Consider the following 25735-nt stretch of genomic DNA (forward strand, 5'->3'; position numbering starts at 1 on the left):
AAGTTCTTAGAACTTGGGTTGAATGTGGTGTAGCTAGCCTTAATATACTCCATCGAGCTTACAACGACCGGGAGATGGAGAATGTAGAAATTTGTGGGTTTTTTTTCGTGAAACCCAAACAACGTAAATTTATTAGTGGGTTTGCTTAACGTATTTTTTCGCTCATGTTTTCTAAAATATTTCTTTAGATGTGATTCGAAGCTCGAGTATATGCCAATATTGTCCGTTGGGTTAGAACAAGTGTCATCACTGTCTCCCTACCACAAGAGTCCAAACTTTTAAGTTATGTTTTAAGATATATTTTATCAGTCAAAAGATTAAAAATTTAAGTATATGTATTACGGGTGTTAAAAAAAACCCAATCAACTCAACTGAAGATACACCGTTCGAGTTGAATTCAAATCAATAAAAAAATTTATTATTTAATAAAAGTTTTTAAGTTCGAAGAATTAGATTCGGTGTAAAAAATATTTCAACCCTACCCAAATTTACACATGAGCACCGTTATTATTTACACGTCATATTGAAAATAAATAAATAAATAAATATATATATATATATATATATATATATATATATATATATATATAGATAGGTGAGGGCAGAGAGTGTGGCAGAGAATAGGAGGATGGGTCATTTCACAACACGACATTACATACACTTCAATTCCTCTTCTGACATAAACAAAACTCTCCATATTAATGCATTACCAAACCCTACTTCTTCCTCTCTCTCTCCCTATTCAATTCCCGCTTCCAGATACCTTACGTTAACATGATTATAGCTCAATTCACACTCGTTTCAATCTCTTGTATACTTCAACCGACACTCGTTCGAATCTCTTACCCAACATATTATCGAATCTAAACCAAAATTAGGTTAAACTATACTCTAATGCTACTTCATAGAAATTTGTCTATAGAAACGAAATGTTTTCATCGACGTTAAGAGATTATTAATTTGTACATCACTATTGCACAATGACACGTTGCAACTTTTCTCTGTCTCTCTTGAGCTTATAAGAGGGTAAGACCCCATTACTCAAATCCCGAAATCAACATTCAAGGAAACTACTCATCTACTTCTCTTCGTAGGGGACGAGTGAATTTCATCTTATAAGATTATGTTCCCAAATCCTCATAAGAAGGAGTATAGAGCCCAGTCAAGATTAAAATAAAGTCGCATATTATCATATTGTAAAATATTAATCTTCTCAATCAATTAAATTATAAAATAAAGATTAAATATTAAGCGATCTAGTCTTATAAAAACTCATACATACACATGAACTATTTGGATAAAATCATTTGAAACATTTACAAAGTGGGTCATATTAATAGTACGACCTATCCAGACACCCAATATTATTATCCATATACTATATACTCTTTATGTTGTTACTCGAACATAATCCTCTTGTATAACCACGTACGGTTCAAAAATATGGTAATAAAATAAAAATTAAAATAAAGAAAAAAAAAATATAGAAAATAGTGAATATATATAATAGTGATAGGTGGTCACCATCTTTAGATGCGGGGGCGTTGTGAGAGTAAGCGAAATGATTTCCCGGCGAAGAAGTAGAGGAAACCCTAAGCCCCACACATAATCACAATTGCCTTAAAAGCATGACTTTACCAACCCTTAACTCCAACCCCCCCCCCCCCCCCCCCCCCCCCCCCCCCCTTTTTTTTTTAATTAATTTATTAATTCACAACTTGCTTTACTCTAACCCAACTTCCACTTCAATCAATACCAATCCCGAAAACGCTTACATTTCCAACGCTTTTCGATTCAAACCCATGTGATATCATCGTCACCCAACACATAAAATTGTTCAAATTTAAGTCACGGGTCTATTTCGTGTTGAAATAGTAAGATATTCAATAGAGAAATCAGTCTCTTCAAAACTGCCCTGAAACTCAAACAAAAAGAATTAATCAATAGGCTAATTCTTCATCGGTTTGTTACTATGGAGTTCGAACTATCGATATGAAAGCTCGGGCTCCCAAGTGTTAAAATATTTGACTTATAAAGAAAGAAAATGAAAAATTAAATAATTTCATGCATGCATGGATGCAATGCAAAGTGATTAGAATAATTATAATAAAAAAAAAAAAGGAAAAAAAGAAAAAAAAGAAAAAGGTTTGGAAATCCCAAGACATTGACAAAGGAGAAAAAGGGAAGAAAAAGAAAAGATTGAGAGATCTGTCCCCAAGTTGAAGTCAAAGAATGATGGAGACAACTCCCTTTACTCATTCTTATTCTCCTTCTTCCCCATTCTCTCCTTTTTAGGGAAACTCCCCCTTCTCTCTCCTCTTTCTCTCTCTTAAACCCCCCATTCCTCTTCTTCTTCTTCTTCTTCTTCTTCTTCTTCTTCTTCTTCTTCTTCACCAGATCCAACTTCACAAGGTACACTTCCTGTTTCTTTGATCGTTTTCAGCCGTTTTTAGTCTTTGATTTTCGATTCTTCTTACAGAGGAGGAAGAGGAGGAGGAGGAGGAGGAGGAGGAATTGGAAGATGGCATCCACCTCCTCCAATTCGCCCTGTGCTGCTTGCAAATTCCTCCGCCGTAAATGCCAACCGGAATGTGTTTTCGCGCCCTATTTCCCGCCGGATCAGCCTCAGAAATTCGCGAATGTTCATAAGGTATTTGGCGCTAGTAATGTCACTAAACTTCTCAACGAATTGCATCCTCACCAGCGCGAAGATGCTGTTAATTCTCTCGCTTATGAAGCCGATATGCGTCTCCGTGATCCTGTTTATGGCTGTGTTGGAGTAATTTCTCTGCTTCAACATCAACTCTGTAAACTCCAAATGGATCTCACTTCCGCTAAATCCGAACTCTCTAAGTATAAAACCCTAGGCATTGGGAACCCCGCCGCTCTGATTTCCTCGCCTTCTCCTCTTACTGCACAGCGGAACCACCAACCGACGTTTAATTTTGGTAGAGATCAACCTCATAGTCTCTGTTACGATCAATTTTTCCCTCGCGATCAACAACAACAACAACAACAACAACAACAACAGATGATGCTCCGACGAAGCTTCGACGGTGGTACTAACTACGATGGACTTTTGGCCGTCAATGTCACCGTCGGTAACCTTACCCACCCGTTCCAGCAATCTCGCGCCGCTGCTGGAGACGATCGTCGCGGAACTCTCGACCATTCTTAGGGTTTGGTTTTTCTTTTCTCTTTCTTTTTTTTTTTTTTTCTTTTTTTCCTGAAAAAAAATCATAAACTGTTGCGGAAAAACGTGATTTTCCTGCTAATTTATATATATAACAATAAAATTATTATCTATTTTTGTTTTTATTTATTGTGGTCCTCCAAATTTTTCTTTTTCTTTTTCTTTTTCTTTTTCTAATAAATGAAATTATTAGGGTAATAAAACCTATGTATTTATTCATTTGAAAATAAATAATAATAATACTAATAATATTTATGAGTAATTTTGGGTCAGAAAAAGGGTGGAAGTATTCATTATTATTCTTTTTGTTTGGTACATAATATTAATGATATTACTGTTGTATGTATGTTTCTTTCTGTTGCCTCAAATGGTGCTTTCATAAATGCATATCTCATTTCCCCTACCTATATCACCTTACTATTTAGTCCTTTTATTCCCGATAATTTGCACGACACGACACGGGTGTTCATAGGTTAGGTCGAGTTGAGACAATTCTGACTCGAGTGTTCGTAGGTTAGGTTGAGTTGAGACGATTTTTAGATTCAATTCAATTGGTCGGGTTGTAAATTTTTTTCAACTAAAACAAACCCTTATTAAATAATAAACTATCCCGATACACATTTATTGACAATTTAATTTGTTTTCATGAAATAATAATTATTATGGAATTAAATAAATATATGTATATATAATGGTGTGGTAAGAAAAAATGTATATTTTAAAATTTATAAATTCAGGTTGGTTCGATTCAATCCAATCTAGTTGGAATAGGGTTGGGTTAGACTCGAAGTTGTTTGATTAGTTTTAATAAATGTTTATATAACTGAGAACATAACTTTTGGCCAATTTTGGAAGTATTTATTTTTTCTGTAGTTTATTATAAATTACAAGAAAAATACATTTGTAAAGATGGATTAACATTCTATCACTTTGATTCAAAACAATGTTGATTTGAATTACATAGGGAAAGTTAGGAATATTTGAAGATAAGAAAAAAAAAAATTTATGAATTTGGAGAAAATATGTAGAAATGTGAGGAGGATGAATGGTCGGAAAACACATGTCAAGTGGAGGGGCAGTGAGTGTGTCTGACAAAGGGTTGAACACGTGTTGGATTCTAAGTGGTGCAATGCATCCCGTAGGGATGACGCGTGTTGGGAAGATTCGACCTGACTCGTCTCCTTCATTCGACTTGTGCGCGACTTGGTTTAGCATCTGCAACCTGATTCATCCATCTGACCTAACCCAATCTTGCACACCAATGGGAACACACCACATATCGTTATGAGAATAATCGCAAAAATTCTTACACTACCGAGAATCGAATGCACGTCGTGGGATTTGATATGTCCAATCAACGCGTGCCACATGTCACACAACAAGCATGACTTTTTTTCCTTAGGCACGTGGTACTTGCGCATGAGGGCCGCGTGTGGTGAACCTATACTCAAGTGTGAGGGTGCATGCAAGGTGAGCTTTATTCCATTTAACCTTCGTTTGTGAGTATTTTGTCTTGATTTTGATACTAATCCTAATTTTGCTGGAATTAAGACCTACGAGAAAAAATTCAGAAATTTTGGAACCTCTAACACACAGAAAAAAGCTAGCTCGTGAAAGCACGAGTCATCTATGTAAGTAGCCATATGGACTTTAAGCAAGTAATACTTGTAGGGATTGCTAAAACGTGCTAACATGCAACATTCCTTACCTTAGGTAGTCAGAAATGCATGTTTAGGACTACAGAAGGGTAATTTTGGATATGTATACATTGTTTGCATGCTATGAAAATTTAACGTAATGCCCCAAAGAAGAGATTACAAGATGCAAGTTGGACAACATCGACGAGTAAACTATGTAAGATGTAAAAAATTACAAAAATACCCCTAAGATAAGATTTGTGATGAATGTTATTTTAAATTCTTTCCCGTGTTATAAATGGGGATGGACTATACCTCGTTAGGACTTGGGTGTTTCTGGTGTTATATGCTTTTAATTCTCGTGAAATTTTGTCGTGTTTTTGTACTTGTATTTTAATTTTAATTTCTACTTTTATTTGCCTTCGTCTTGTCTTTTAATCATAGTCTGAGATTCAAAACCCTGAAAATTGGGTCATGACAATGCACGTCTTATAGGAAATTCACGTCATGAAAATTATGAAAGTACTATGTGCATCATAGCTCATATACCATGATTTTAAATGCACGACTTCATACATGTATATCTTTTATTTGCTTTCATCTAATTTTTTAGTCATGGTCTGAGATTCGAGACTTGAAAATCGAGTTGTGACCATGCATGTTTTATAGGGAATTCATGTCACGAAAAATATGAAAGGGTTATGTGCTTCATAGCTCATGTACCATGATTTTAAATGCAGGACCTCGTATATGATTGTCACAAGCATGAATTACTTATCTAATATATAACATGCGGACGTGCACACCACGATATGATACACATTTCTTTCTTATGGTTTTTGTGTATATTAGCCCATAGTTAGGCATAGTGTAACTGTCACGATCAAATTTTCGAGGTTCCGTGTAACAGTTCAAGCTCACCGTTAGCAGATAATGTCTGTTTTTGTCCGTTACGTATTGTCATCAGCATCACGGTTTTAAAATATGTCTATTATGAAGAGGGTCTAGTCATACTCTGATCAGTGTCTCGCACCTTTCGGTGATTGGCTCTGATACCATTTATAACAACTCATGCTCACCGCTAGCAGATATTGTCCACTTTGGCCCGTTACGTATCGTCTTCAGCCTCAGTTTAAAAACAAGTCTGTTAGGGAGAAGGTTCCACACCTTTATAAGAAATGCTTTGTTCCCCTCTCCACTGACGTTGGATCTTACAATAATGAATCAGAGTGGCGCAGCGGAAGCGTGGTGGGCCCATAACCCACAGGTCCCAGGATCGAAACCTGGCTCTGATATCATTTGTGAAGAAATGAAACTTGGCATTTGTTCTAAACTCATTGTAACCCATTTTTGTGTTCCCCTCTCCATGGAATCTTACAATAGCAAATCAGAGTGGCGCGGAAGCGTGGTGGGCCCATAACACACATGGTTGAAACCCGGCTCTGATACCATGAAAGCAAATCGCCATTTTTGTTCCCCCCTCTCCATGGGATCCCATGAAAGCAAATCAATACACGTCCCAATATTGAAACTTGGCTTTGATATCTCATTTGTAATAGTCTAAACCCATTGTTAGCAATATTGTTTTGGGCTCGTAACCCATTTTTGTTTCCCTCCATGGGATCCCACAATAGCAAATCTAAGTGACGCAAAGTTTGGTGGGCTCATAACCCACAGGTCCCACGATCATACCATACCATTTCTACTCTTATACGAAATGTTTTGTTTTCCTTACCGAAGCCGAAGTGTGTGGTGAAATTTTATTCAATTGTTCTCATAACTTACCCAAATAAATTTTATTTTAAAAAATTAGTATCTATTAACATTGTTTACTAATATTAACACAGTGTTTTTCCATAGAAGTGTTAGTTTTCCAAAACCAAATTTACACCATTACTTTACCTTTTATGGCTTCTTTAACACTCTGTGCCTTCTAAATCAACACTATAAATAATCACAATTCTTAATTTTCAAAAACACACCCTTCTCAATTATTAATCTCCTACAACCAAAAATATACACAAAAAAAAATTTAAAACTCATGGCAACTCATAAGCTTGTTACGATGTTCATGGTTATCCTCATCATTTTCTCTTCTTTTGTATCACCAGGTATGCTTTGATTCATAATGTTTATTTATTTATGTGTTCTTTTGTTAGAATAATATTTCAGGCAACCTTAATCTTTGGTAATATGGCAGCCAAAGGAGACGTGTTCATGAATTGTATTGGACCGTGTTCTGACACTTACGACCACTATTCATGTTATAATGATTGTGTGGAACGAAATGAAGGTGCTGGATTTTGTTATCCCAAACTGGGAGACGACTCTGATGAAAAAGATTGTTGTTGTAACTATTGATCGAGGAAAGAAAAACATTTCGATTTTTTTAATAAGATTGTGTAGTTTTTCGCTAAAACTTTTTAATAAAGTTGTTCTACTGAATTTGTGAAAGTAAAAGGATTCGGTATAAATCGTTAAAATAAGAATCCATGGATGTTGCTTATATGTGTCTGTTATCTACTAAACTTATGATTAGTTTTAGGGTTGTGACTCGGTTTTTTAAGTTTTAAATTATGGATCATGATGTGAATTAACGAATCGAAAATGAAAAAAATATGTAAAATTTTGTGCAAATTTAAAAATAAATAACACCTAGTTTAAAAGATAATGACAAAAACATTTACAAGAGCTCAACGCATCAAATTTGGTACGTGATCAACTTGGACCTAGTCGATTTCAATAGACAACTCCTGTGCGACTTGCACTTTAGCCTACCACCCAATCACCCTTCTACACTCTGAGTCGTTTCTTGATTTTTCATTGACTCTAACTTGACTTATTTGACTTAGACAACTCAATTTTTAGCTAATTTAATATGCTTAGAGCCATTTTTAATCAAATAGGATAGCCAGGTGGAGTTAATTTCTTGAATATGTTCCAATTATGATATCATGGAGCGTCATAGGTGGAATCGATCCTTGACGAGATGTTGTTGAAACACCTACAAGTTAGGCTACAATTGATGTATGAATTACATGTAAACTCGTCACCTATGCAAAAATTAACCCTCGTTTCCATTCCGCTAATGGCTAATGGGGAGAAAACGCTTTCTACTCCCTCTCGTTCCCCATTTAAACAAAGACTCGCCACTTCGTTTGAGACATGTCCTACCGATTAAATAGATCTTATTAAAAAATGAAAAAAAAAATAAAAAAGTAAAAGAACTTAATGGTCACCATGTGGGAAAAAAAATCCTTCTAGGGTATGCTCGAGTTGAATTTGATATGATCTCTGATGCCATAAAATGTTCTTCAGTCAATTTCAAATATATTTTGACAAAATTTTCAAAATACTATTTTGAAAAATCGAATCGGTTGTCACATAATTTCCTTCTGGCCAGAGACCGAAGCTCCTGTTTTAGTCTCTCCCAAGTATCCATTGCGCATCGGCCCTCTTGGACGTCCGCATACTTTGAACGCCACCACAAATTCGCATCGTCAGCTAGATGCATAGTGGCCACAGTGATCTTTCTTCCTCTGTCTCAATGTCAGTCGCCTTAAAGTACTGCTCAAGCTCAAGGTCAAAGATGTAGTTCTCTAAGGCCTTGGTATCACGGGCCGGGCTTGAGATATTATAGCATAAACAAAATGCTAGACGTTCGAATTCTTCATATTATAGAAGAAAATGAGTTTTTAAATAGTTACTTCCCATACCACAAGAGAGACTATAATACTTTACAATATACAATTGGAAATAGAGAAGCATACTCTGACACTGTGATGAACACAATCAAGCTCTGTGGCTGCTATCTAAATGATGCATTATGCAAAATGAATCAGCATCCTTGTATACTCAACCAATAATAGTGCCTGATGGCAAGCAAGAAACCCAAGCACAAAAGCATGCTAGTTAGACCACTCGTATGTTAATCGGGGCTTACGACGATCTGATTTCTCTACACCGACCGAGATTGGCACTGCAGCTTCCATATGCTTTGGCTAAATAATTGGCTCAACTTTGAAGAGAACATTAATCCTATACAATTACCAATCCACAGGATAAGGTATCTTTGAAACCAAAGGACTAAATTCTCTTCTATAAATTTAAGTAAGCATTGCATTCATACTCATTTTAATCAACAGACTTGAGTGCAAACGAGTCGAGATTTTCGTAAAAAGAAATTATATAGGAAAAACGAACCTATCATTGGTCGATCCCTTATTTCGATAATTTAAAAAAATTTATCAAGTGAGGATCATGTTGTGGGTCTGGTCATTGTAGATAAGCCGCGTCCAGAGGGAACACCACCTTGAAAATCTTGATCTGATCCTTCCTCTTCAATCGGAACTGCAACCACAACATTTATGATTTGTATGTAATTTATACACTAAAAAAAGCAGTTCAACCTGAAGTAAAATACAAACCTCTCTACGAAATTAAATTTACGTCGATATAGAACAATTTTTAATCCACACGAACATTGTCCTATTGATTAATGATGAAGATGAAATACTGAAACACGAAATTCCTCACCAATACTTTCTTCCCCAGCTTGAGCTCCAGCTATCCCGATGCATGTATACAAAGAAACTGCGTCCACTTTCAACTGATTGTAAGCGATGTAGACGTCGTCAATGGTGGCAGCTTCATACAATGACGTAAGATCTTTGATGCACGATAGGTCCTGCCCCACAATCAGAAGATAAGAGAAAGGTGAGACATCCAGATAGACAGTTGCAACACATTGTAAAATCATTGGACGTAATAATCGCTCTGTTTCCCAGGCGAAAGCATAGGGAGCTAACGACGAGAAGTACGAGCACATAGTTCTACCTTCCGTGGAACAGAAGACGCTTGAAGATGAGCCAATAGGCCAAGCCAATAAGCATTGGACTTTATTTCAGCTTCATGTCTCATAAGAAGAGTTCGTTTTGCCTACGGTGGGAAAATATTATTTAAAACCTTGGCTAAGAATGAGATGGTCTACAAATACCAAGTAAAGAACCACTAGTTCATTTGGTCAGTCACTTCAACACTTTACCCTGTCCAACTCTCTTTGGGCAATTTTGTTGCTATGTAAACCTCTCAGAACGCTTTTGCATGCATCAACAGCTTTGTACACCTGAAAAGAAGAGTCCTGTCAGTGAAAGAAAAAAAGAAACAAATGAACTTAACAAGGATCTTTATGAAAATTGAGACCGAACCTTGGCTGGAGTTGATGTCACAGATATAACATACCATCCAAGCTTAAGCCTATCGAACAGGCTCACTTCGAAGGAGACATCGTATGTCAATCCGAGAGAATCCCGTACACTTGTGAAAAGCCTGGAACGGTCACATGAATACTTTTCTAAGATAACTAAAGATCATATAAATTGAGCCTGTTATATGAAGTGTGTCTAGCCAATTCTAACTTCTAACTAAAACAAAGGAGACATCGTATCCGACTTTGCTTGAAGATTGCAACTTTTAAGCTTGGGTTTGGTTCATTTGGTTTGGCAGGGGCCAGTTTGGGGTAATTTAAATGAAAACTTCAGAACTTTGCTTGAAGATTGTAATTTCTAAGCTAGGGAAGTGGAAGGCAGTTTTCAGTATCTTTGGTTTGTTCTTGTTAGGTCAAAATTCAGACAACTTCTAGAGCTTTTTGTTGCTGATTCTCTGTGTATCTTCAATCTTCAGATGCTTTATTATCCATGTATCTCTTCGACAGAGATTCGGAAAAACACATAAGGAGGGGCCAACAAATGACAGGGCATGGATGTGGGTGGGATCGTGAGAAGCTGTAGCTAGGTGGAAACAGTCGACCTGATGGACCCGATGGTAATGATAGCGCTGATGACGGGATATGGGTGTGGTAAGAGTTGTGGGCCTTGGAGAACAAAGAACAAAGAACCAAAAAGAAGAAACCCTAGCATATTAACAAAAAAGAAAAAGGGCACCAAGGAAATGTGAATCACGCACTCTAAAGCGCACCAAGGAGAAAGAAAACGAACGATTACAAAAATGCAGTTAGCAGAGAAGACTTGCCTGGAGTTTATAATCTCAGCCAAAAGTCCCATCGTGATCCCAAAAAAGAGCGGATGACTACGAAGTTTTCTCTGCAAACTCTTCTCGATATCATTATCAGATTCGTCGCTTTCTGGTGTTAAGAAAAAAAAAATTAAACGATCCATCATAAGCTATATCAGAAAATAAGGGAATGGTACATAAGTCAACACACACTTCTTGGCAGGGACTCACCATCTGTTCTTGAAATCTGACCAACTGATTCTAACAAGTCTAAACCTTCAAATGTAACACCCCAACGGTTGGGTGCGGGACCAGAAATATAAGCGCATGCTCTTTCATCTGTATCTTTTAAAAATACCTGTTGAAATATGTAACGAATAACTCGATATCAAAAACATAACACAGATCATAATGATCTGAACACAATATTTTATTTATCTCAGAAAGAATGCAACTGCAAAAATAAAATGAAAAATCAAATCTAGATCAGATATATCCCCTTCTCAGAAATAAAACGAGTGGATTAATTTTTTCACTTTAAAATAAATTTTGCTAAGAATATTACTTGGTATAAGGTGAGGTAAAAAAAAATATTCAAAAAGTAAACTGAACAGTTTAAAAAGTCAACCATCCTCACCTGCTGAAATTGCAACTCAGACGGAGACGGTCGAAACACGATGGGGACAGAAGCAGGTGCCGTCTCAGAAGTTGTAGTTGTTGTGATTGTACCAAGGTAATCTAGAATACAAGACTCAATTTCTTCCTCTGAAAAATCCCCAACAAGACTTACCTAACATGGAAAGATCCGTGAGGACATATCAAGACTTGGTGTCAGAATGTAAAACATTTATATTTTTGGATTATTTTTTATTCTTCGGTACAGTTATATTTCTTAACTTCCTTTATTTAATTAGGATATCTCATTCTATTTCTCTGGTAATAATACTTCTTGATATCATTTTTATTTTATATCAAAAGGACAAAGTGCAGACCTCCATGTTATTGTTTACAAATTGATTCATCACTGCATCCTTCACGGTTTGCAATGTTAAATTCTGCAGTGATTTTGGAGAAGGCTCAACAAACCGCTCATCTCCATTCATCATCGCTAACATGAGTTTGTAAGCAGTAGATCGTTCCAGGCTTTTAGGAATAGACCGGTGGTATGACATATATAATTGCTTTGCTCTGTCAAATGCATCCTCCAGCCAGACGCTATGCTGCATATAAGTAATCGAATTTGAACTAAACCCTGAATGATTGTAGGGTAATATCCGAGTTTTTAGGGTAAAATTCTCTCTAGATGATCCTTCATCCTTGTTAGTTGATTTATTGAAATTTAGATAAGATATTGATGAGAATTAAAGGTGTAGAGCAGTTTGCTCTACAAATATTCAATTCATACTAAAAGTTTATGTTCTAGCAATATATATATATATATATATATATATATCATGACCATAGGTCCATGTCTGATATGGGCAACTGTGCTTTGTAGAGAAAATAAAGCAAAAAAGAAAAAATTACAACAAAACCAGTCATTTGCACGTACCTCAAGAACCATATGAAGCAGTTGGAAGGCTGCACGCATGCCATTATCTCTCAAGGTGAAACGAAATTCCATAGCAATGAACTCTTCGGTTGACTCCAGAGAACAATTTATTAAGTGATTAACGCAAAAAAGTTCCACCTACAATATGTTGCACATGAAACATCGATCACTTTGAATAAAAAGTTATATGGGCAATGAACTGTTCATTAAGCCATTCATACACAAAGGTTCTACATCAATAAATTTTGAGAGAGATGAGAGCCATACTCGTACATACAATTACATTGTTAAAAGAAATATAAAGAAATAAAGGCAACTTATATGAGGTTAAATAGTAGTAAACCATGTGGACATGATCATTAGCGATAGGACTCAGATGCCAAAGCAAGTTCTTGGAATAACAGCAATAGCAATTATCTTAAGCACAATGATATAACTGTTAACTTAAAATGGCAGTTGCCACAGTTATATCATTCACTAAAAATTTGAAAAATATGTCAATTACACTTCACACTCAATCAGAAATTACTTCCAATTGAATAGACTTGGGGCTGTAGACAGATAGCTATAATCGACCTTCAGAATTTTTTATTGTTTCAATTGGAAGCTCATTGTTGTATTGAATTTCTCATTCAAAGAATCAGTTGGATGGGAGAGTGGAAGGAGTGTGAGGATTCTAATGCAATACCTGCTCCCTTGAAAAGTTTCCTACACGACCTCCCTCACTGAGAGTTCGAACACCAACCACGACAGCTCCTTGCGAGTCAGGGCTTTCAGCTGCTCGCCCCCCACCAACTATAAGCCGCATCACGCCTGCCTTATTTTCACTTTTTGAAATCTACATGTACAATGGTATAAATGGTTAAACAAGTTGAAAAATAACAACCACCCAGGCATACATTTTTCTCAGAGCTACCCACGCTTGTTTTAGAAATCATTTACTTGAATAATGGGGATTCTTTGCTCTGGCGTTTGACTAATATGAAATTAACGATAGCATCTTTAATGTCAGATATCCAATTAAATTATACTTCTCACAAATACTCATGGCAGTTACCTACTAATATGCTAATATTGGTCGTAATTTATTTTATAAGTTATACCTTATAATTCACAGGAATTCCGTTTGACAGACGGCATTGAGTGATCCCTGTTTCTGTATCATGAAATTTGGTGAGAATAGTCTCTGGGTTTAAAGGAATAAATGATGGCTTGCGTTGCATCCTTAACTCAGCTATCTGCGATGATGATATCAACTCTTTCGGGACCTCAAGCTGCAGAAGTATATAGAAATTTAATTTCAACAAAACCAAAACGATACAAGAAATATACAGATATGCTTATAACGAAAGTGAAAAGAAAGTGAGAATAGGAGAACAAGATACTTCAGGTTCAGCTTCAATAGATTCCCCCAAGCCTGCCTCAATAGCAGAAACTATCTCACTTGCAGTTATCTTAAACTCTGTTTCCCCCAATCCATCAATATGTGCTTTTTTTGGAACGCATGCAACAATAGCTGCAGGAAGGGGTGCAGTAGGCTCTCCATAATCAGAGATGAACTCTAACACTTCAGCACCAATTGAATTCACCTACGATAAAAAATTTGAAAACAAATAAATACATCAGACAGTTCATAAGAAACTGCTAACAATGGGTATAGCACAGCAGGCAAACATGGTATAGTATGCCAATAACAGCTTCAATGCATGGACAGAATTAGTGAAAGGGCTTTGGATTGAACCAAGTCTCTCTCTTACACTATTTTCACATCAATACTAATTCCTTCATGTTCTATTAAGTTTTGAGAAGAAAATATTTAAGAAAATAATAAAAAAGGAAAATAATTTTGCAACTACTAACTTATTCAAACAGAAAGTATCATTTGGTAAATTATTTATTGACAATGACTGTGACTAAATACCCTAACGTATTTCTTAAAAGAAACAATTTTAAGAGAAAACGCAGCCGTACTAGAGAAATAACCAGTGCCAATAATTGAAAACGATGCCGGTATCAGAGACAAATATAATCTGCCTCCCATATTTGTCACTCTCTGTTCTTAAATACAAATATTCTTCTAAACAACTCCAAAATTTCATTCAGAGCATAATTTTAAAAAATGTACCTCACCTCTTCAAGAGTAACTGTTCCAGCAACAGCAACCAAACTTTCATGACCTTGTCTTTGGTCCATAACGGTATGCCCCAGTGCATCACTTTCCATTATAAAATTCAAATTATCAACCGATGACACGTTATCAATCATTGCTGCTAAGTGTTCACTGTCTTTTAGAAGTGCATCCATATATCGAGTCAGTTCACCCTTGGTGACACCGAACTCTTTAAGCCTCCGTACCTGCACCACATGGAATACAGATTATGTTATATGACCAGCAGCCAAAGTGCAGCCGAAGCTTCTGTTTCCAGAAATCCAACATGAAAGGCAAAAGAGAAAAGGAAACAATTTCAAGTATAGAATCGCATTGCTACTCAGAAATTGATCGTGTCTCACATCATTAGAACAGTAACTATGAGAACTGAATAATAGCAAAATAAGAAAACTTCATCCCAGTTCAATGGCAACCCGTGAGATTAGCTTAGGTGTGCATAGGATAGTCAGGAAAATGAAAATAAATGCTTGGTTGGCTTGTTGGAACAAACATCCTCTATTTTGTTCCAAACAAGCTAAACCAAGCATTTATTTTCAACCTTAAAAAAATAAAATAAAATAAAGGTCTCACTATATATTTTTTCTTATTCACCCTCAAGCAAAACCATTCATTTTTAAGTTACTTTGTTGTTGCATCACCCAGTATTCTTCTTTCTTCTTCCCTCTGTTTTTCAAATAACAGGTGTAAATCCTTTATTTCTTGGCCTTTTATTAGCCTGAATTCCTTTCTCCCCCTATCTAAACGACCTGAGCACGAGCAAGGCTCAAAAGCATGATTACATGTATTTATATTCAGATTTAGGGATTAAAAAGGCAATCAATGGGGTTGAACCATGGAACTTTTATTGATCCAAACCAAAATAAATGGTTTGGTTCAAATTTTCTTTTCTTTTTTGCTTTAACTTCGATCTTTTATTGAGTAAAATAATTGGCCTATTCGAAAAAAAAATATTCCCAATTGAAACTTCTCCCTTTTTCCATTGTTTTAAATACTACGAAGCTCATTATAAGAACAATGAAAAACAATCAATAACAGGGATCTAGTTTATCATTCTTTCCAATTTAGGATTCAAATTGATGAAATTTAAACTAGAATATCAATGTTATCTCATGTAAACAAGTAAAAACGTGGGAAAATTTTCAGAATACATTTGAAGGATTATTTTTTTGGACGTGCGTAAAATAAGAGACACAAACCTCTTGAACCGCAACTTTAATTGCATTTTGCCAATTCTTTGGTTCAGCTGTTACTGTTAGTGTGGTGACAGTGCACCCTTCCCTTCCAGAATCACTATGGTCTAACTCGATGGAAGTGAATGGTGGATTTGAACTCTGAAAATTGCAACAAAAAGAAAATTTTGGAATGATAAGAAGTTTTATACTATACAATGAACAAATTAGGCAATAACTAACTAATGCATGACTAAAACCAAATTAGGATGCCCACTGACATGAAAGAAATTGTGTATTCAGATAAAAATAATAATAATTTATGGTAGAAGACGAATAAAAAAAATGAGTTTGACAAATTCAAACAAAAAGATGACACACAACTTGAAATCATAAGAATTCATGACAAAACAGAATTGAGAGGATATAGTTAAAAAACGCACCTTGTATCTTGTATTTATACGGAAATGCAAAGCAGAAAGAAATATCCTCTTCATAAGAACATCTCTCAGGTCACTAAATGTCTGAACCTTATTTACTGGAATCTGCAATAAATTTCAATAGCAGGTATTTGGTATTATGTTATTCCCTGAACCAAAACAAAACTTCAAAAAGAGAATATGCTAAAAGAATAAGAGGATGAGTCAACCCCAAAATAGAATAATTGCTAATACATCTTGCATCTACTACGCCATAGCTAGAAAAAGAAGAAACAGAAGTTTATTATTTTGAACGGAAGCTATTACCGTTCAAGTGGTTCACTTCTCTTCTATCTCTCTATCGTCCCTGTCCCCACATCCTAACCCACCTGCTTGTCATTAACCCAATCTGTGTTTTTAAGCTCTTATGAAAGTGCATTCAAGCCACTTTTAAGTTCTCATTTCACGAGTTAATGGCATCAGCTCACCAGTCATATTCATTTCAAATCGGAAAAAAGTGATCAAGTTATCACAGAATGATTGCTTTATATGTTAGTGAAGCCTCATCTTCAAAGATTGGAGGGAGAGAGGAAGGAGGGCGAGTGAGAGTGTGAAAGAGAGAAAAGAGAAGAGTTCTCTGAGCATTGAAAAACAAAAGAGTTTTATGAAAACCCCCCATGTATTGATCAGCAAATTACAAAGAGAGCAAACTGTTGGCAGTTGGTGTTCGGTGTTTAACACGATGATCCTAACTAATGCTTGAATACTACATGATTCAAATCTTCTTTAGCATGCTAGTAATAGGAATAGTCATTTATTTCTGTATAGTTGTGATATTGTAAACTAACTTGGATCATCTTTTTTTTATTATGTCCAGCTTGAACGGCCTCATAACCTGACACTCCGGACTTGGATCATATTAAAAGAAGAAAAGAAGCAAAGAAGACCTATTTTTGGTCTAGTAATTAATCGCTGATTTCTAGGCAGCGAGTAGGATGTGTACTATTTGAATTTTGTTCTTTTTTCCTAAACTATCTAGCTGGCTCTGTTTCCTAGTATATATATGTGCACACACAATTTCAGAAGAAAAAAAGAACTATGGCGCCAAAACGAGGATCAAAAGGAACAGCTCCATATCTTTGATGATCCTTTGATTCCTTTCTTGCCAAGTGAGCCAGAAGAACACCCTAAAAAATGTTCTTTTCCTTTCTAAAAGGATGGCCCAAAAAATGTGTGAGTAGGTATGTTGGATCGTCAGCTTGTAAAATTTCTGAAATTGGTGAATTTTCTCAAAGTTTGTAAATACTAATTTATCTAGAGAGTTGGTTGAAATATCCTTTTCATGGACTTCATAACTACATCTCTAAAAAGGTTAAGTCTTTGTGTGTGCACATACTTATATACTGGTAATTATAAAAGCTCTACAGAAATGAAATCATGCTACATAAGTTCAAGAGAACATTAAAAAAGTATTTAATGCCACATACCTTGCAGAACATATTAATTGAGAAATTTTGAAGTAACTCATGCTGAAATATCTGTGGGGGATTTGCATCTACACTTCTCCCAGGAAGCGACCAATTGTGCTTCACAGGAGGACGAATTGCATGCCTTTCTTTCTTAATGATCTTGGATTGATCTACTGAATTTGATCTCTCGTTTGAAAAGCTGCCACCTAATCCAACTGAGATCTTGGGAACAAGAAAACTAGCCATTGCACCAAATGGATTGGGATTAGGTGTAGAAACAGCCTCATTTTCTAGGCCAGTTTCACCAAAGACAGCCTGGAAGAGATAATATCAGTTACTGATGAACTGAGTCCAAAAATGAAGTTTATAGTTTCTAACATCAAAAAAAGAATTGATCAAACCTCAATCTGGTTAACGGCCTTTGTGATGTTATCTATATCTCCAACAATGTATAAGGTTGCATTTGCAGGGAAGTACCATCGCTCATGGAACTTCCTTATTGTATCGGTATCCCACTTCTTAATCTGTTCCTCCAATCCAATTGGGAACCTTTTGCTAAGGTTGTTTTCAGAATGCAGATGTTGTAACAGCTGTACAGCAAGAAATTTTTCGAAATAAATGGAATTAAAGAAAACGCCACCGATTAGCCAATATATAAACCTTATTGAAACACCACCGATCTTTTATGAACAAAAGCAACCATTGTACATATCTCACCTGACAATCAACACGATATTCAATTGTATTCATCATCTGTAGTTCAGAAAGAATGGCACGTCTCTCCTTTTCAACTCGTGAAGCAAGGAACTTCGGGTGGAAAGCTATCTATTTAGATGTGCACAAACCAAGGATGCATATGTTATGACGTACGCAGGACAAATTCCCAACATTTTTATTCTAAAATTGTTCTCATAAAAAAAAAAACATTTACTGAAATCAGACCGACCACTCATTTGCTAAAAACAAAAACAGTACAACGCATAACAAAATCATATCAGAATCCAAAGCCACACTAGTGTGCACTCGATATAAATAAATCCATCTATTGTTCATACCTCATTTAAGGCATCGAGAACAGATGGAAGTAGATCTTCATCGGAATCCTACAGACAAATGACAATGTGGTCAATATTCAAACAAATTGCTAATAACAAACCCAGACACGAGATGCAAAGAGCAATGGTAGTATGGTGCTGTAATCTCTCCCATCTATTATATGGGTGAACTCCAAACGATGCACCATGATACTTTGAACCATTCACCATGTGCGCAATAATGGGTCCAATTTGAGAATTCTATTCAGCCAAAAACATCTCAGAAGAACGCAAAAAAATACTAAGAGAAACTAGCACAAGGGGATTACAGTTTTGAATATGCCTCAGTAATGATTCTAGGCACTGGAAGCTAGCTAGATAATTCAAAGTTGCTGGAACATTTGATCAGCCATGCTTTTGTAAAATATAAAATTAAAAAGAAAAAAGAAACATGCGGCTATATCATGCTGGGAACAAAGAGATAATAAGGTGAAATGAAGATACTGAACTACCTAAAAGAAATCTACGTTAATTATAGGAAGTTGGGGCTGTTACACGGGTGGCAAAATAACATATTACATAAGATCAGTAAGAAAGAAAATAATGCTGGAAACAAAACCAGTTCTCTGAGAGAAAATATTTAATCCTGTCCTCATAGAAACACGAAAGACAAAAGATCGAGATATGATATCAGTGCATGCACATAAGAATAGAAAAACCAACAAGAACAACCTTCGTGCTAGTTGGTGAATGAATATGAAACACAGTATGGTGGAAATCAGTGTAGGCATTAGATCGCGCGCCTGTACTCAAAAGCTTTTCACGTTTCTTACTTCCAAGGAAGGCTACATGCTCAATCATGTGTGCAATTCCTTGCTCGTGATCTTCTTCATCAATTGACCCCACATGGACTTCCATGTGTGCTTCAAACCTAAATTCAAAAATTTGTCAGGGGAGAGTCCTTCCTGATCATCATCAATAAAGCTTGATTTGTTTAGTAAAATTTGCAGAAGAACGGTCCAATTTCTTTAATATTATGTATACAGAGAGAGAGAGAGAGAATCCTGGGGGTTAAGAAAGAAGAAGAGAGAAAAGAAACCACAAATCTACCTAACAGAATAAATTTTAAAACTTATCCCTGTTCTTGCACTAAGGTCCCATAACTTGAATGACCTAAATTGGTAGAGTAATTAGAAAAAGGACTTGACTAAGATTCAACATTTATCAATCAATTATTTCCTCCAAATGCAAACTGCCTACCGTGTAGGACACAAAATCCATCTTATCCTCTATTTCGTGAAATATTGAAAATACATTTCATATTTACTTATAAGAAACAAGAAAAAATTCGGCAAACAAACATTCCCACAAAATGTATCTCACTGGATTAGTCCACATACATCTCAGTCTTTTTTAATCCTGCACATTTAAAAGTTGAATCCATCTATCTTTGGAACCATTAGAAAAGTCCCAACTAAGCTGGTTTTCCCTGTCTAGTGGTTATGATATTGGACTCTGAAAATAAATTATATACATAAAGCATTTGTTCATGAATACTTCAAAATCTCCATAAGTGTCAAACCGTATTCATTAGTTATATTCTTTCTCCAATAAACCATATGGTTAATACCTGTTGGGGGGAACTTTATTCGGTAAAATAAGATATTTCAATCCATTTTTCAATTGCCCTCTATACAACTTTGGATGAGACGGGAGCTCAGAACTAAGAAATGCCTCTAAGTCCGCTCTTCCAAACTCAGGATATGAAGTATCCAAATCTTGTTTCTCCAGAATACCATCAGGCCAGGTCGTGGCTGCTGCATGAGGCTCATCTGGACCTACAGTTCCACAAACAATACGGGCATGCTTCACCTGGATGTTGCATAAAATTACAGAGACAAGAAATATAAGAATATATGGACAATCGAGTAAATAGTAAATACTGCAGAATGTTAAATTCTTTTGGTCTTTGAGTTTTGAGTATAGTCTACATTTGGATCCTAGTTTTCAAAATGTTAAATTTTTACACATGAGTTTTGAGTTTAGTTTCTATTTGGTCCCTAGGTTTCAAAAGTTACATTTTTACCCTTGCATTTAAGTTTATTTCTATTTGGTCCCAAAATTTTACACTTTTAACCTTGAGTTTTGAGTTTAGTTTCTATTTGGTCCTTATGTTTTAAGATTTTACACACCCATAAGTTTTCACCCAGGCTCACTTTTGGTATTAAGTACTAACTGGCAATTAATTTTAAACAACTATGGTTTTTAATTGTGACAATAAATTAGTGAAAACTAATTTAATTATAGTTATTTTAATTTCTAAAAAATTAACTAATTCAAAATTAAAATAAATTACCAAAATTGAGCTTTGGTGAAAACTTAGGGGTAAAAACGTAAAATCATGAAGCATTGGGACCAAATGGAAACTAAACTCAAAACTCAAGGGCAAAAGTAAACATTTTGAAACCTAGAAATGAAAGGTGAACTAAACTCAAACCTTAGGTAAGAATGTAACATTTTGAAACTTAGGGTCCAAACGAGGGCTATACTCAAAACTTAGAGACCAAAAGGGTTTTTTTTTTTTTTTTTTTTTTCCTTACCAAGACAATGGGACAAAATTTAATATTTTAATTCAGGTTAATTACATAATCAAGTTCCTAGTACTTTCATTTTTCAGACTCATCCCTAATCTTACAAAAGTTCCAATTGCAACCTGGTTGTTACATTTTCCCTATGGAGTACGATACCTTGTAGCATAGGGTCATAATAAGCAAATATGGTTTCCATACAACTGGATGATTAAGGTGAAAGATAACAAAGACAGAGATTTACACATGTATTTCATAAAAAAGATATTAAGCAGATAGATCCACAATGCAAACAAGAATAAAAGGAATAAGCATAATGATGAAATGGGGAGAGATTATGCAAACTACATATAAAAGGCAGGTCTACAAATCCAGTAGGCACTTACAACTTTACCGTCACGCTCATTCTTGGATAACTGAAAAGCAGATTTGTCAAGAATGAATCTAGGAGTGGAACTTTTAATACTAGGACATCTTCTTTTCAGGTTAAGAAAGCAAGAGATGCAATTAGTAGTCCCCGAAGTTTCATTCCCACGTTCCCCAAATTTATAAGCATGCGGCCTTCGAGCATTATCCTTGTTTCTTCTAAACTTGTATCTACCAATATCATCGTCACGAGAGTACCTTCCAAGCCGAAGAGGAAATAATCAACAAAGCTATGCACTCATATAAATATAAGCACTGAATAATACAATACCTCAGATCAAGGAAAAGGGAAATAGGGAGGAGGAACAAAAGTAAATTCACTAGATTATACTACCTTGGTTAGAAGGGGGAAGGGTAGAAAGAAAAAACAAATAAGAAAATCCTTCATCCAAGAGAATATAAAAATAAAATAAAAAGAAATAAAAAAACGTGTTAAGAGTTTTTTTTTTTTTTTTTTTTTTTTCTTTTAAAAGGGAACCTTTTTTAAAAGTTACATTACAATATCTTTTTGAGGAGGAAACGAATAATTTCATTGATAAATGAAATGTACAAAAGAAAGGAATGAACCCAGCCCCCACAGATTTTGGGTTAAGGTGCTATCCATATTTAATTGGCAGACGCCCTTGGCTAACAAAATGAGAATCTTCCTCCATTATATCCTTGTGGGCCATCATTTCATCAAAGATAAGGAGATCCTTTGGTTACTAAGGATGAAAGCTTTTTTTGGACCAAATGAATTGAGAGAAACTAGCAAACCTTCAATAAAAATCTCTTTCATTTGATAGGTTTTAGAAGTTTTTCTTTTATCATACTTTAACTTGGTGTAAATATTTCTTATCTCCTTTTTCTACTTATATTTTAAATGATCTTTTGTCTAATGGGAAGGGGTTTCTTATAACTTCCTAGCTCAAGGACATTCCTCGCCCTTCTCTGTTGTTCAATGTGTTGTACCGAACCAAAACTATAAAATGACATGTACCTACGGTCTCCCCGGTATAAAAAATCCCCTTAACCTCAATGCTGTCTAACCAAAAGACAATTAAAAACCTGTTGATTTCTTTGGATCAACAAAGCGTCATAGAAATGAATTAATCCAAATGTTAGAGACTTCTTCCATTCGAACTCCAACACCATCTTTGAAAGAAGAAAGTCGCAACAATTGTCTCGTTCACTCACCCTTTAACACAATTATTGATTAATTAACTTCCTTAGCAATGAATAAATCCCCCATTAAAGTCTCTAATTAAACTGAGATTCATTTTGTACCAACACGCTATTGGTAGATTTCTTACATTAAACCATCCTCCACATCAAGGGATTCTACCACGTTTCTCACCATCCCATACTCAAACCTCATTGAGAACTCACCCACCCTTTCCCAACCTTCAACTCTACAAAATTTTCAAACTCCTACTCCATGCCACAATGAAACAATACTTCATCAGGTTGTAAGAGATTCAAGGCACAAAAATTTCCCATAGTCTCTCTTCCCTAGGACCTTCACTCCTTGATGAGAGTGGATTAATGAATTCAAGATTCATGGACAATGGTTCATGATGGCTGGTTGCCACAATGCCTTTAAGCCTGCTGGGACACTTCAACACTTCAAAGGCCAATGACTCCCAATCGGCATAAATCAAAATAATGTCATAATTACATAACTCATTGCACAAAGTGCAACAAGAAGAAGAAAGAGAATCCAACTAGTAACTCATCCAAATTAGAGATGGAAACCTGAAGGGCTCATTTAAGTCCTAAAGCTCATTCGAATTAGTCTAGGAATTCCAAAAGGTTCGAACCATAGCATCCAAAAAGAACCCATGATAGCCTTCGTGATTTATCTAAAGAACTTTAGCTTTGTATTAAAAAAAATAACCACAGAAAACAGCTGACAAACGCCACCTCGCAACAGAGAAGGAAAGCCCACCGAATACCAAACAAATTGAAAAGGAGATTGCATCACTTAGCGCAGAGTCAAATAGAATACAGCTCAAAACATCAAAATCAAACCCAGATGAATAATTTGCAACAAAAACATAACGAGAGGCTAACAAGCTAACATAACAAGCAACACTACTAGCGATCGAAAACATAATTCTTCACGGAAAACAAAAATTTACCTCCTCAAAGGGACGACAAATCGAGACTCGACATCGAATCGAACGAGATGAGAACAAATAGAGCGGGAAGGGAGCTGCACCAAGTTCACCCGCCTATTGGGAGTACCTGGGTCTTTTAGACTCAACAACGGCCGCCGCTGCGTCAAATTTGAAACAGGAGAAGAGCATGCAACGGCCATTACAGGCACAAATCCAGAAAGAAAAACTGCAAGGAACAAAGCTTGCAGAGAGCAGATAATCTAAACACAACAGTTCTAGAGAGAGCAAGGAAAGTGAGACGAGGAAGAGTATTGGGATAGAGTTGGCGGTTCGGTTGAACCGGGAAAAAAAAAACAGATTGAACCGACATTTGCAATTTTCCGGGTGTTTTCCTCTTTATTTATGAACCACAATAGATTTTAAATTTTTGTTTATTATTTTTTAAATTAAATTTATTTTATTTATTACAAAAATAGCCTCCAAATAAATAACTATTAATTTCTGCTAAATTTTTTATTTATTTTTGTTTGTTATTTTTTAAATTAAATTTATTTTATTTATTACAAAAATAGCCTCCAAATAAATAACTATTAATTTCTGCTAAATTTTTTATTTATTTTTGTTTGTTATTTTTTAAATTAAATTTATTTTATTTATTACAAAAATAGCCTCCAAATAAATAACTATTAATTTCTGCTAAATTTTTTATTTATTTTTGTTTGTTATTTTTTAAATTAAATTTATTTTATTTATTACAAAAATAGCCTCCAAATAAATAACTATTAATTTCTGCTAAATTTTTTATTTATTTTTGTGCCATCCGAATGACTGTTCCTCACTAAAAATTTGTGGCCATCGAGTTCTCTAAAAAATTTTTCTCCATTTATTATCCTTTAAAAATTATTATTATTAAAAAAAATTATAAAAAATCCCCGACATAACTAATTTATTTTTTAATATAGTCGAACAAATATTTTTTTAGTGTGTTGAGAATATATTCATATTAAGTGGAGTGGGGATAGAAATGGAAAATATAATCCCGTATTCTACTCCATTTATCTAATGGAAAAAAATGTTACTCCTCCCTCATTTCCTGTCTAAACGGGAATCTCCTTCACTGTTTGAGCTTGCTTAAATTGTTAAAACATATATCATCAACGGATACCACTTGTCACAATCACACTTTGATGGCAGCAGACTTGCGATTGTGTGGCACTCACTTCTCAGCAAGAAGTGAGTTAAGCCTATTCGTTCTTGCGTCGCCTACGGCCAAGCGACGTATGCTCGAACCTCTAGCCTTGGTTCAAGAAGAAAGTTTTAGAAAACGAGGGATGAAAGATTTCGAAAGAGAGTTGAGAAATTGAAATTTGTGTTCGGGAATGTAAACAAAAGGCAATAACAACGGTTTACTGCATATAACTATCTGGTAGAGAGAAGTTAGACAAGAGGTTTTAAATTCAATGTCCGATTAAATTCAAGAACACATCAAAATGGACTATATAATATTCTCGCATTTTTTAATTCAATAATTGGAGGGTAAGGTAGATAATTGAATCATCGGTATTTGGAATGATAATCGATACGTTTATATACTAATTAAACGTTAATACATGCATGTAAAGACATTTCAAACTAATTCAAGCGGAAATCCTTTTTCGTTTTATGGACTCTACATTAAACGTCTTCATGTATCATCTCTATTGGGACCTAAATTCATGACTGTTACATACACTCTACTTTACTTTTTGGGTAAGGTTGGATGTATAATATTTCTCAACGTATGGTCCACACACACAGATGCACATGACCCAACAGACAAACTCGTTAACGTAATCTCTAGGTTTGACTATAGATTAGCAAACACGCTCATATTGCAGAAAATCCGATGAAAAAGAAAGAAATGTAAATACTATCGTGATTGTATGCTTTCGTATATTACATACCAGAGAAATATAAAATCATGGTTC

The 25735-nt window shown here is 35.3% G+C and overlaps 2 protein-coding genes across 2 annotated transcripts; one reads left to right on the forward strand and one right to left on the reverse strand.

Moving 5' to 3' along the window:
• Positions 1-2222: 2222 nt before the first annotated feature.
• Positions 2223-3319, forward strand: AS2 (Lateral organ boundaries (LOB) domain family protein). Its single transcript, XM_023691043.2, has 2 exons — positions 2223-2412; positions 2480-3319. The coding sequence occupies exon 2, from the start codon at positions 2522-2524 to the stop codon at positions 3176-3178; it is 657 nt and encodes a 218-aa protein (XP_023546811.2). The 5' UTR covers positions 2223-2412; positions 2480-2521; the 3' UTR covers positions 3179-3319.
• Positions 3320-8484: 5165 nt separating this feature from the next.
• On the reverse strand, positions 8485-24064 carry LOC111805359 (stromal processing peptidase, chloroplastic). Its single transcript, XM_023690414.2, has 25 exons — positions 23790-24064; positions 21630-21867; positions 20286-20527; positions 19388-19586; positions 18677-18724; positions 18339-18446; positions 18023-18211; positions 17640-17936; positions 16177-16278; positions 15761-15895; positions 14525-14749; positions 13780-13983; positions 13498-13668; positions 13083-13232; positions 12395-12532; positions 11835-12062; positions 11480-11632; positions 11074-11200; positions 10861-10972; positions 10038-10158; positions 9875-9955; positions 9667-9768; positions 9367-9517; positions 9034-9180; positions 8485-8868 (listed from the first exon to the last, which is right to left on the reverse strand). The coding sequence occupies exons 1-24, from the start codon at positions 23966-23968 to the stop codon at positions 9089-9091; spliced, it is 3792 nt and encodes a 1263-aa protein (XP_023546182.2). The 5' UTR covers positions 23969-24064; the 3' UTR covers positions 8485-8868; positions 9034-9088.
• Positions 24065-25735: the final 1671 nt, after the last annotated feature.

The sequence above is a fragment of the Cucurbita pepo genome, chromosome 11 (assembly GCF_057944985.1).
Source record: "Cucurbita pepo subsp. pepo isolate OVF chromosome 11, ASM5794498v1, whole genome shotgun sequence".
NCBI classification, from domain to species: domain Eukaryota; kingdom Viridiplantae; phylum Streptophyta; class Magnoliopsida; order Cucurbitales; family Cucurbitaceae; genus Cucurbita; species Cucurbita pepo.

Coding starts and splice junctions, on each gene's coding strand:
- AS2 (XM_023691043.2), top strand. CDS start 2,522: ATGGCATCCACCTCCTCCAATTCGCCCTGTGCTGCTTGCAAATTCCTC.
- LOC111805359 (XM_023690414.2), bottom strand. CDS start 23,968: ATGGCCGTTGCATGCTCTTCTCCTGTTTCAAATTTGACGCAGCGGCGG. Junction 18,725..19,387: donor ATTCACCAACTAGCACGAAG/GTTGTTCTTGTT, acceptor ATTTGTCTGTAG/GATTCCGATGAAGATCTACT. Junction 16,279..17,639: donor CAATTAATATGTTCTGCAAG/GTATGTGGCATT, acceptor AATTTATTGCAG/ATTCCAGTAAATAAGGTTCA.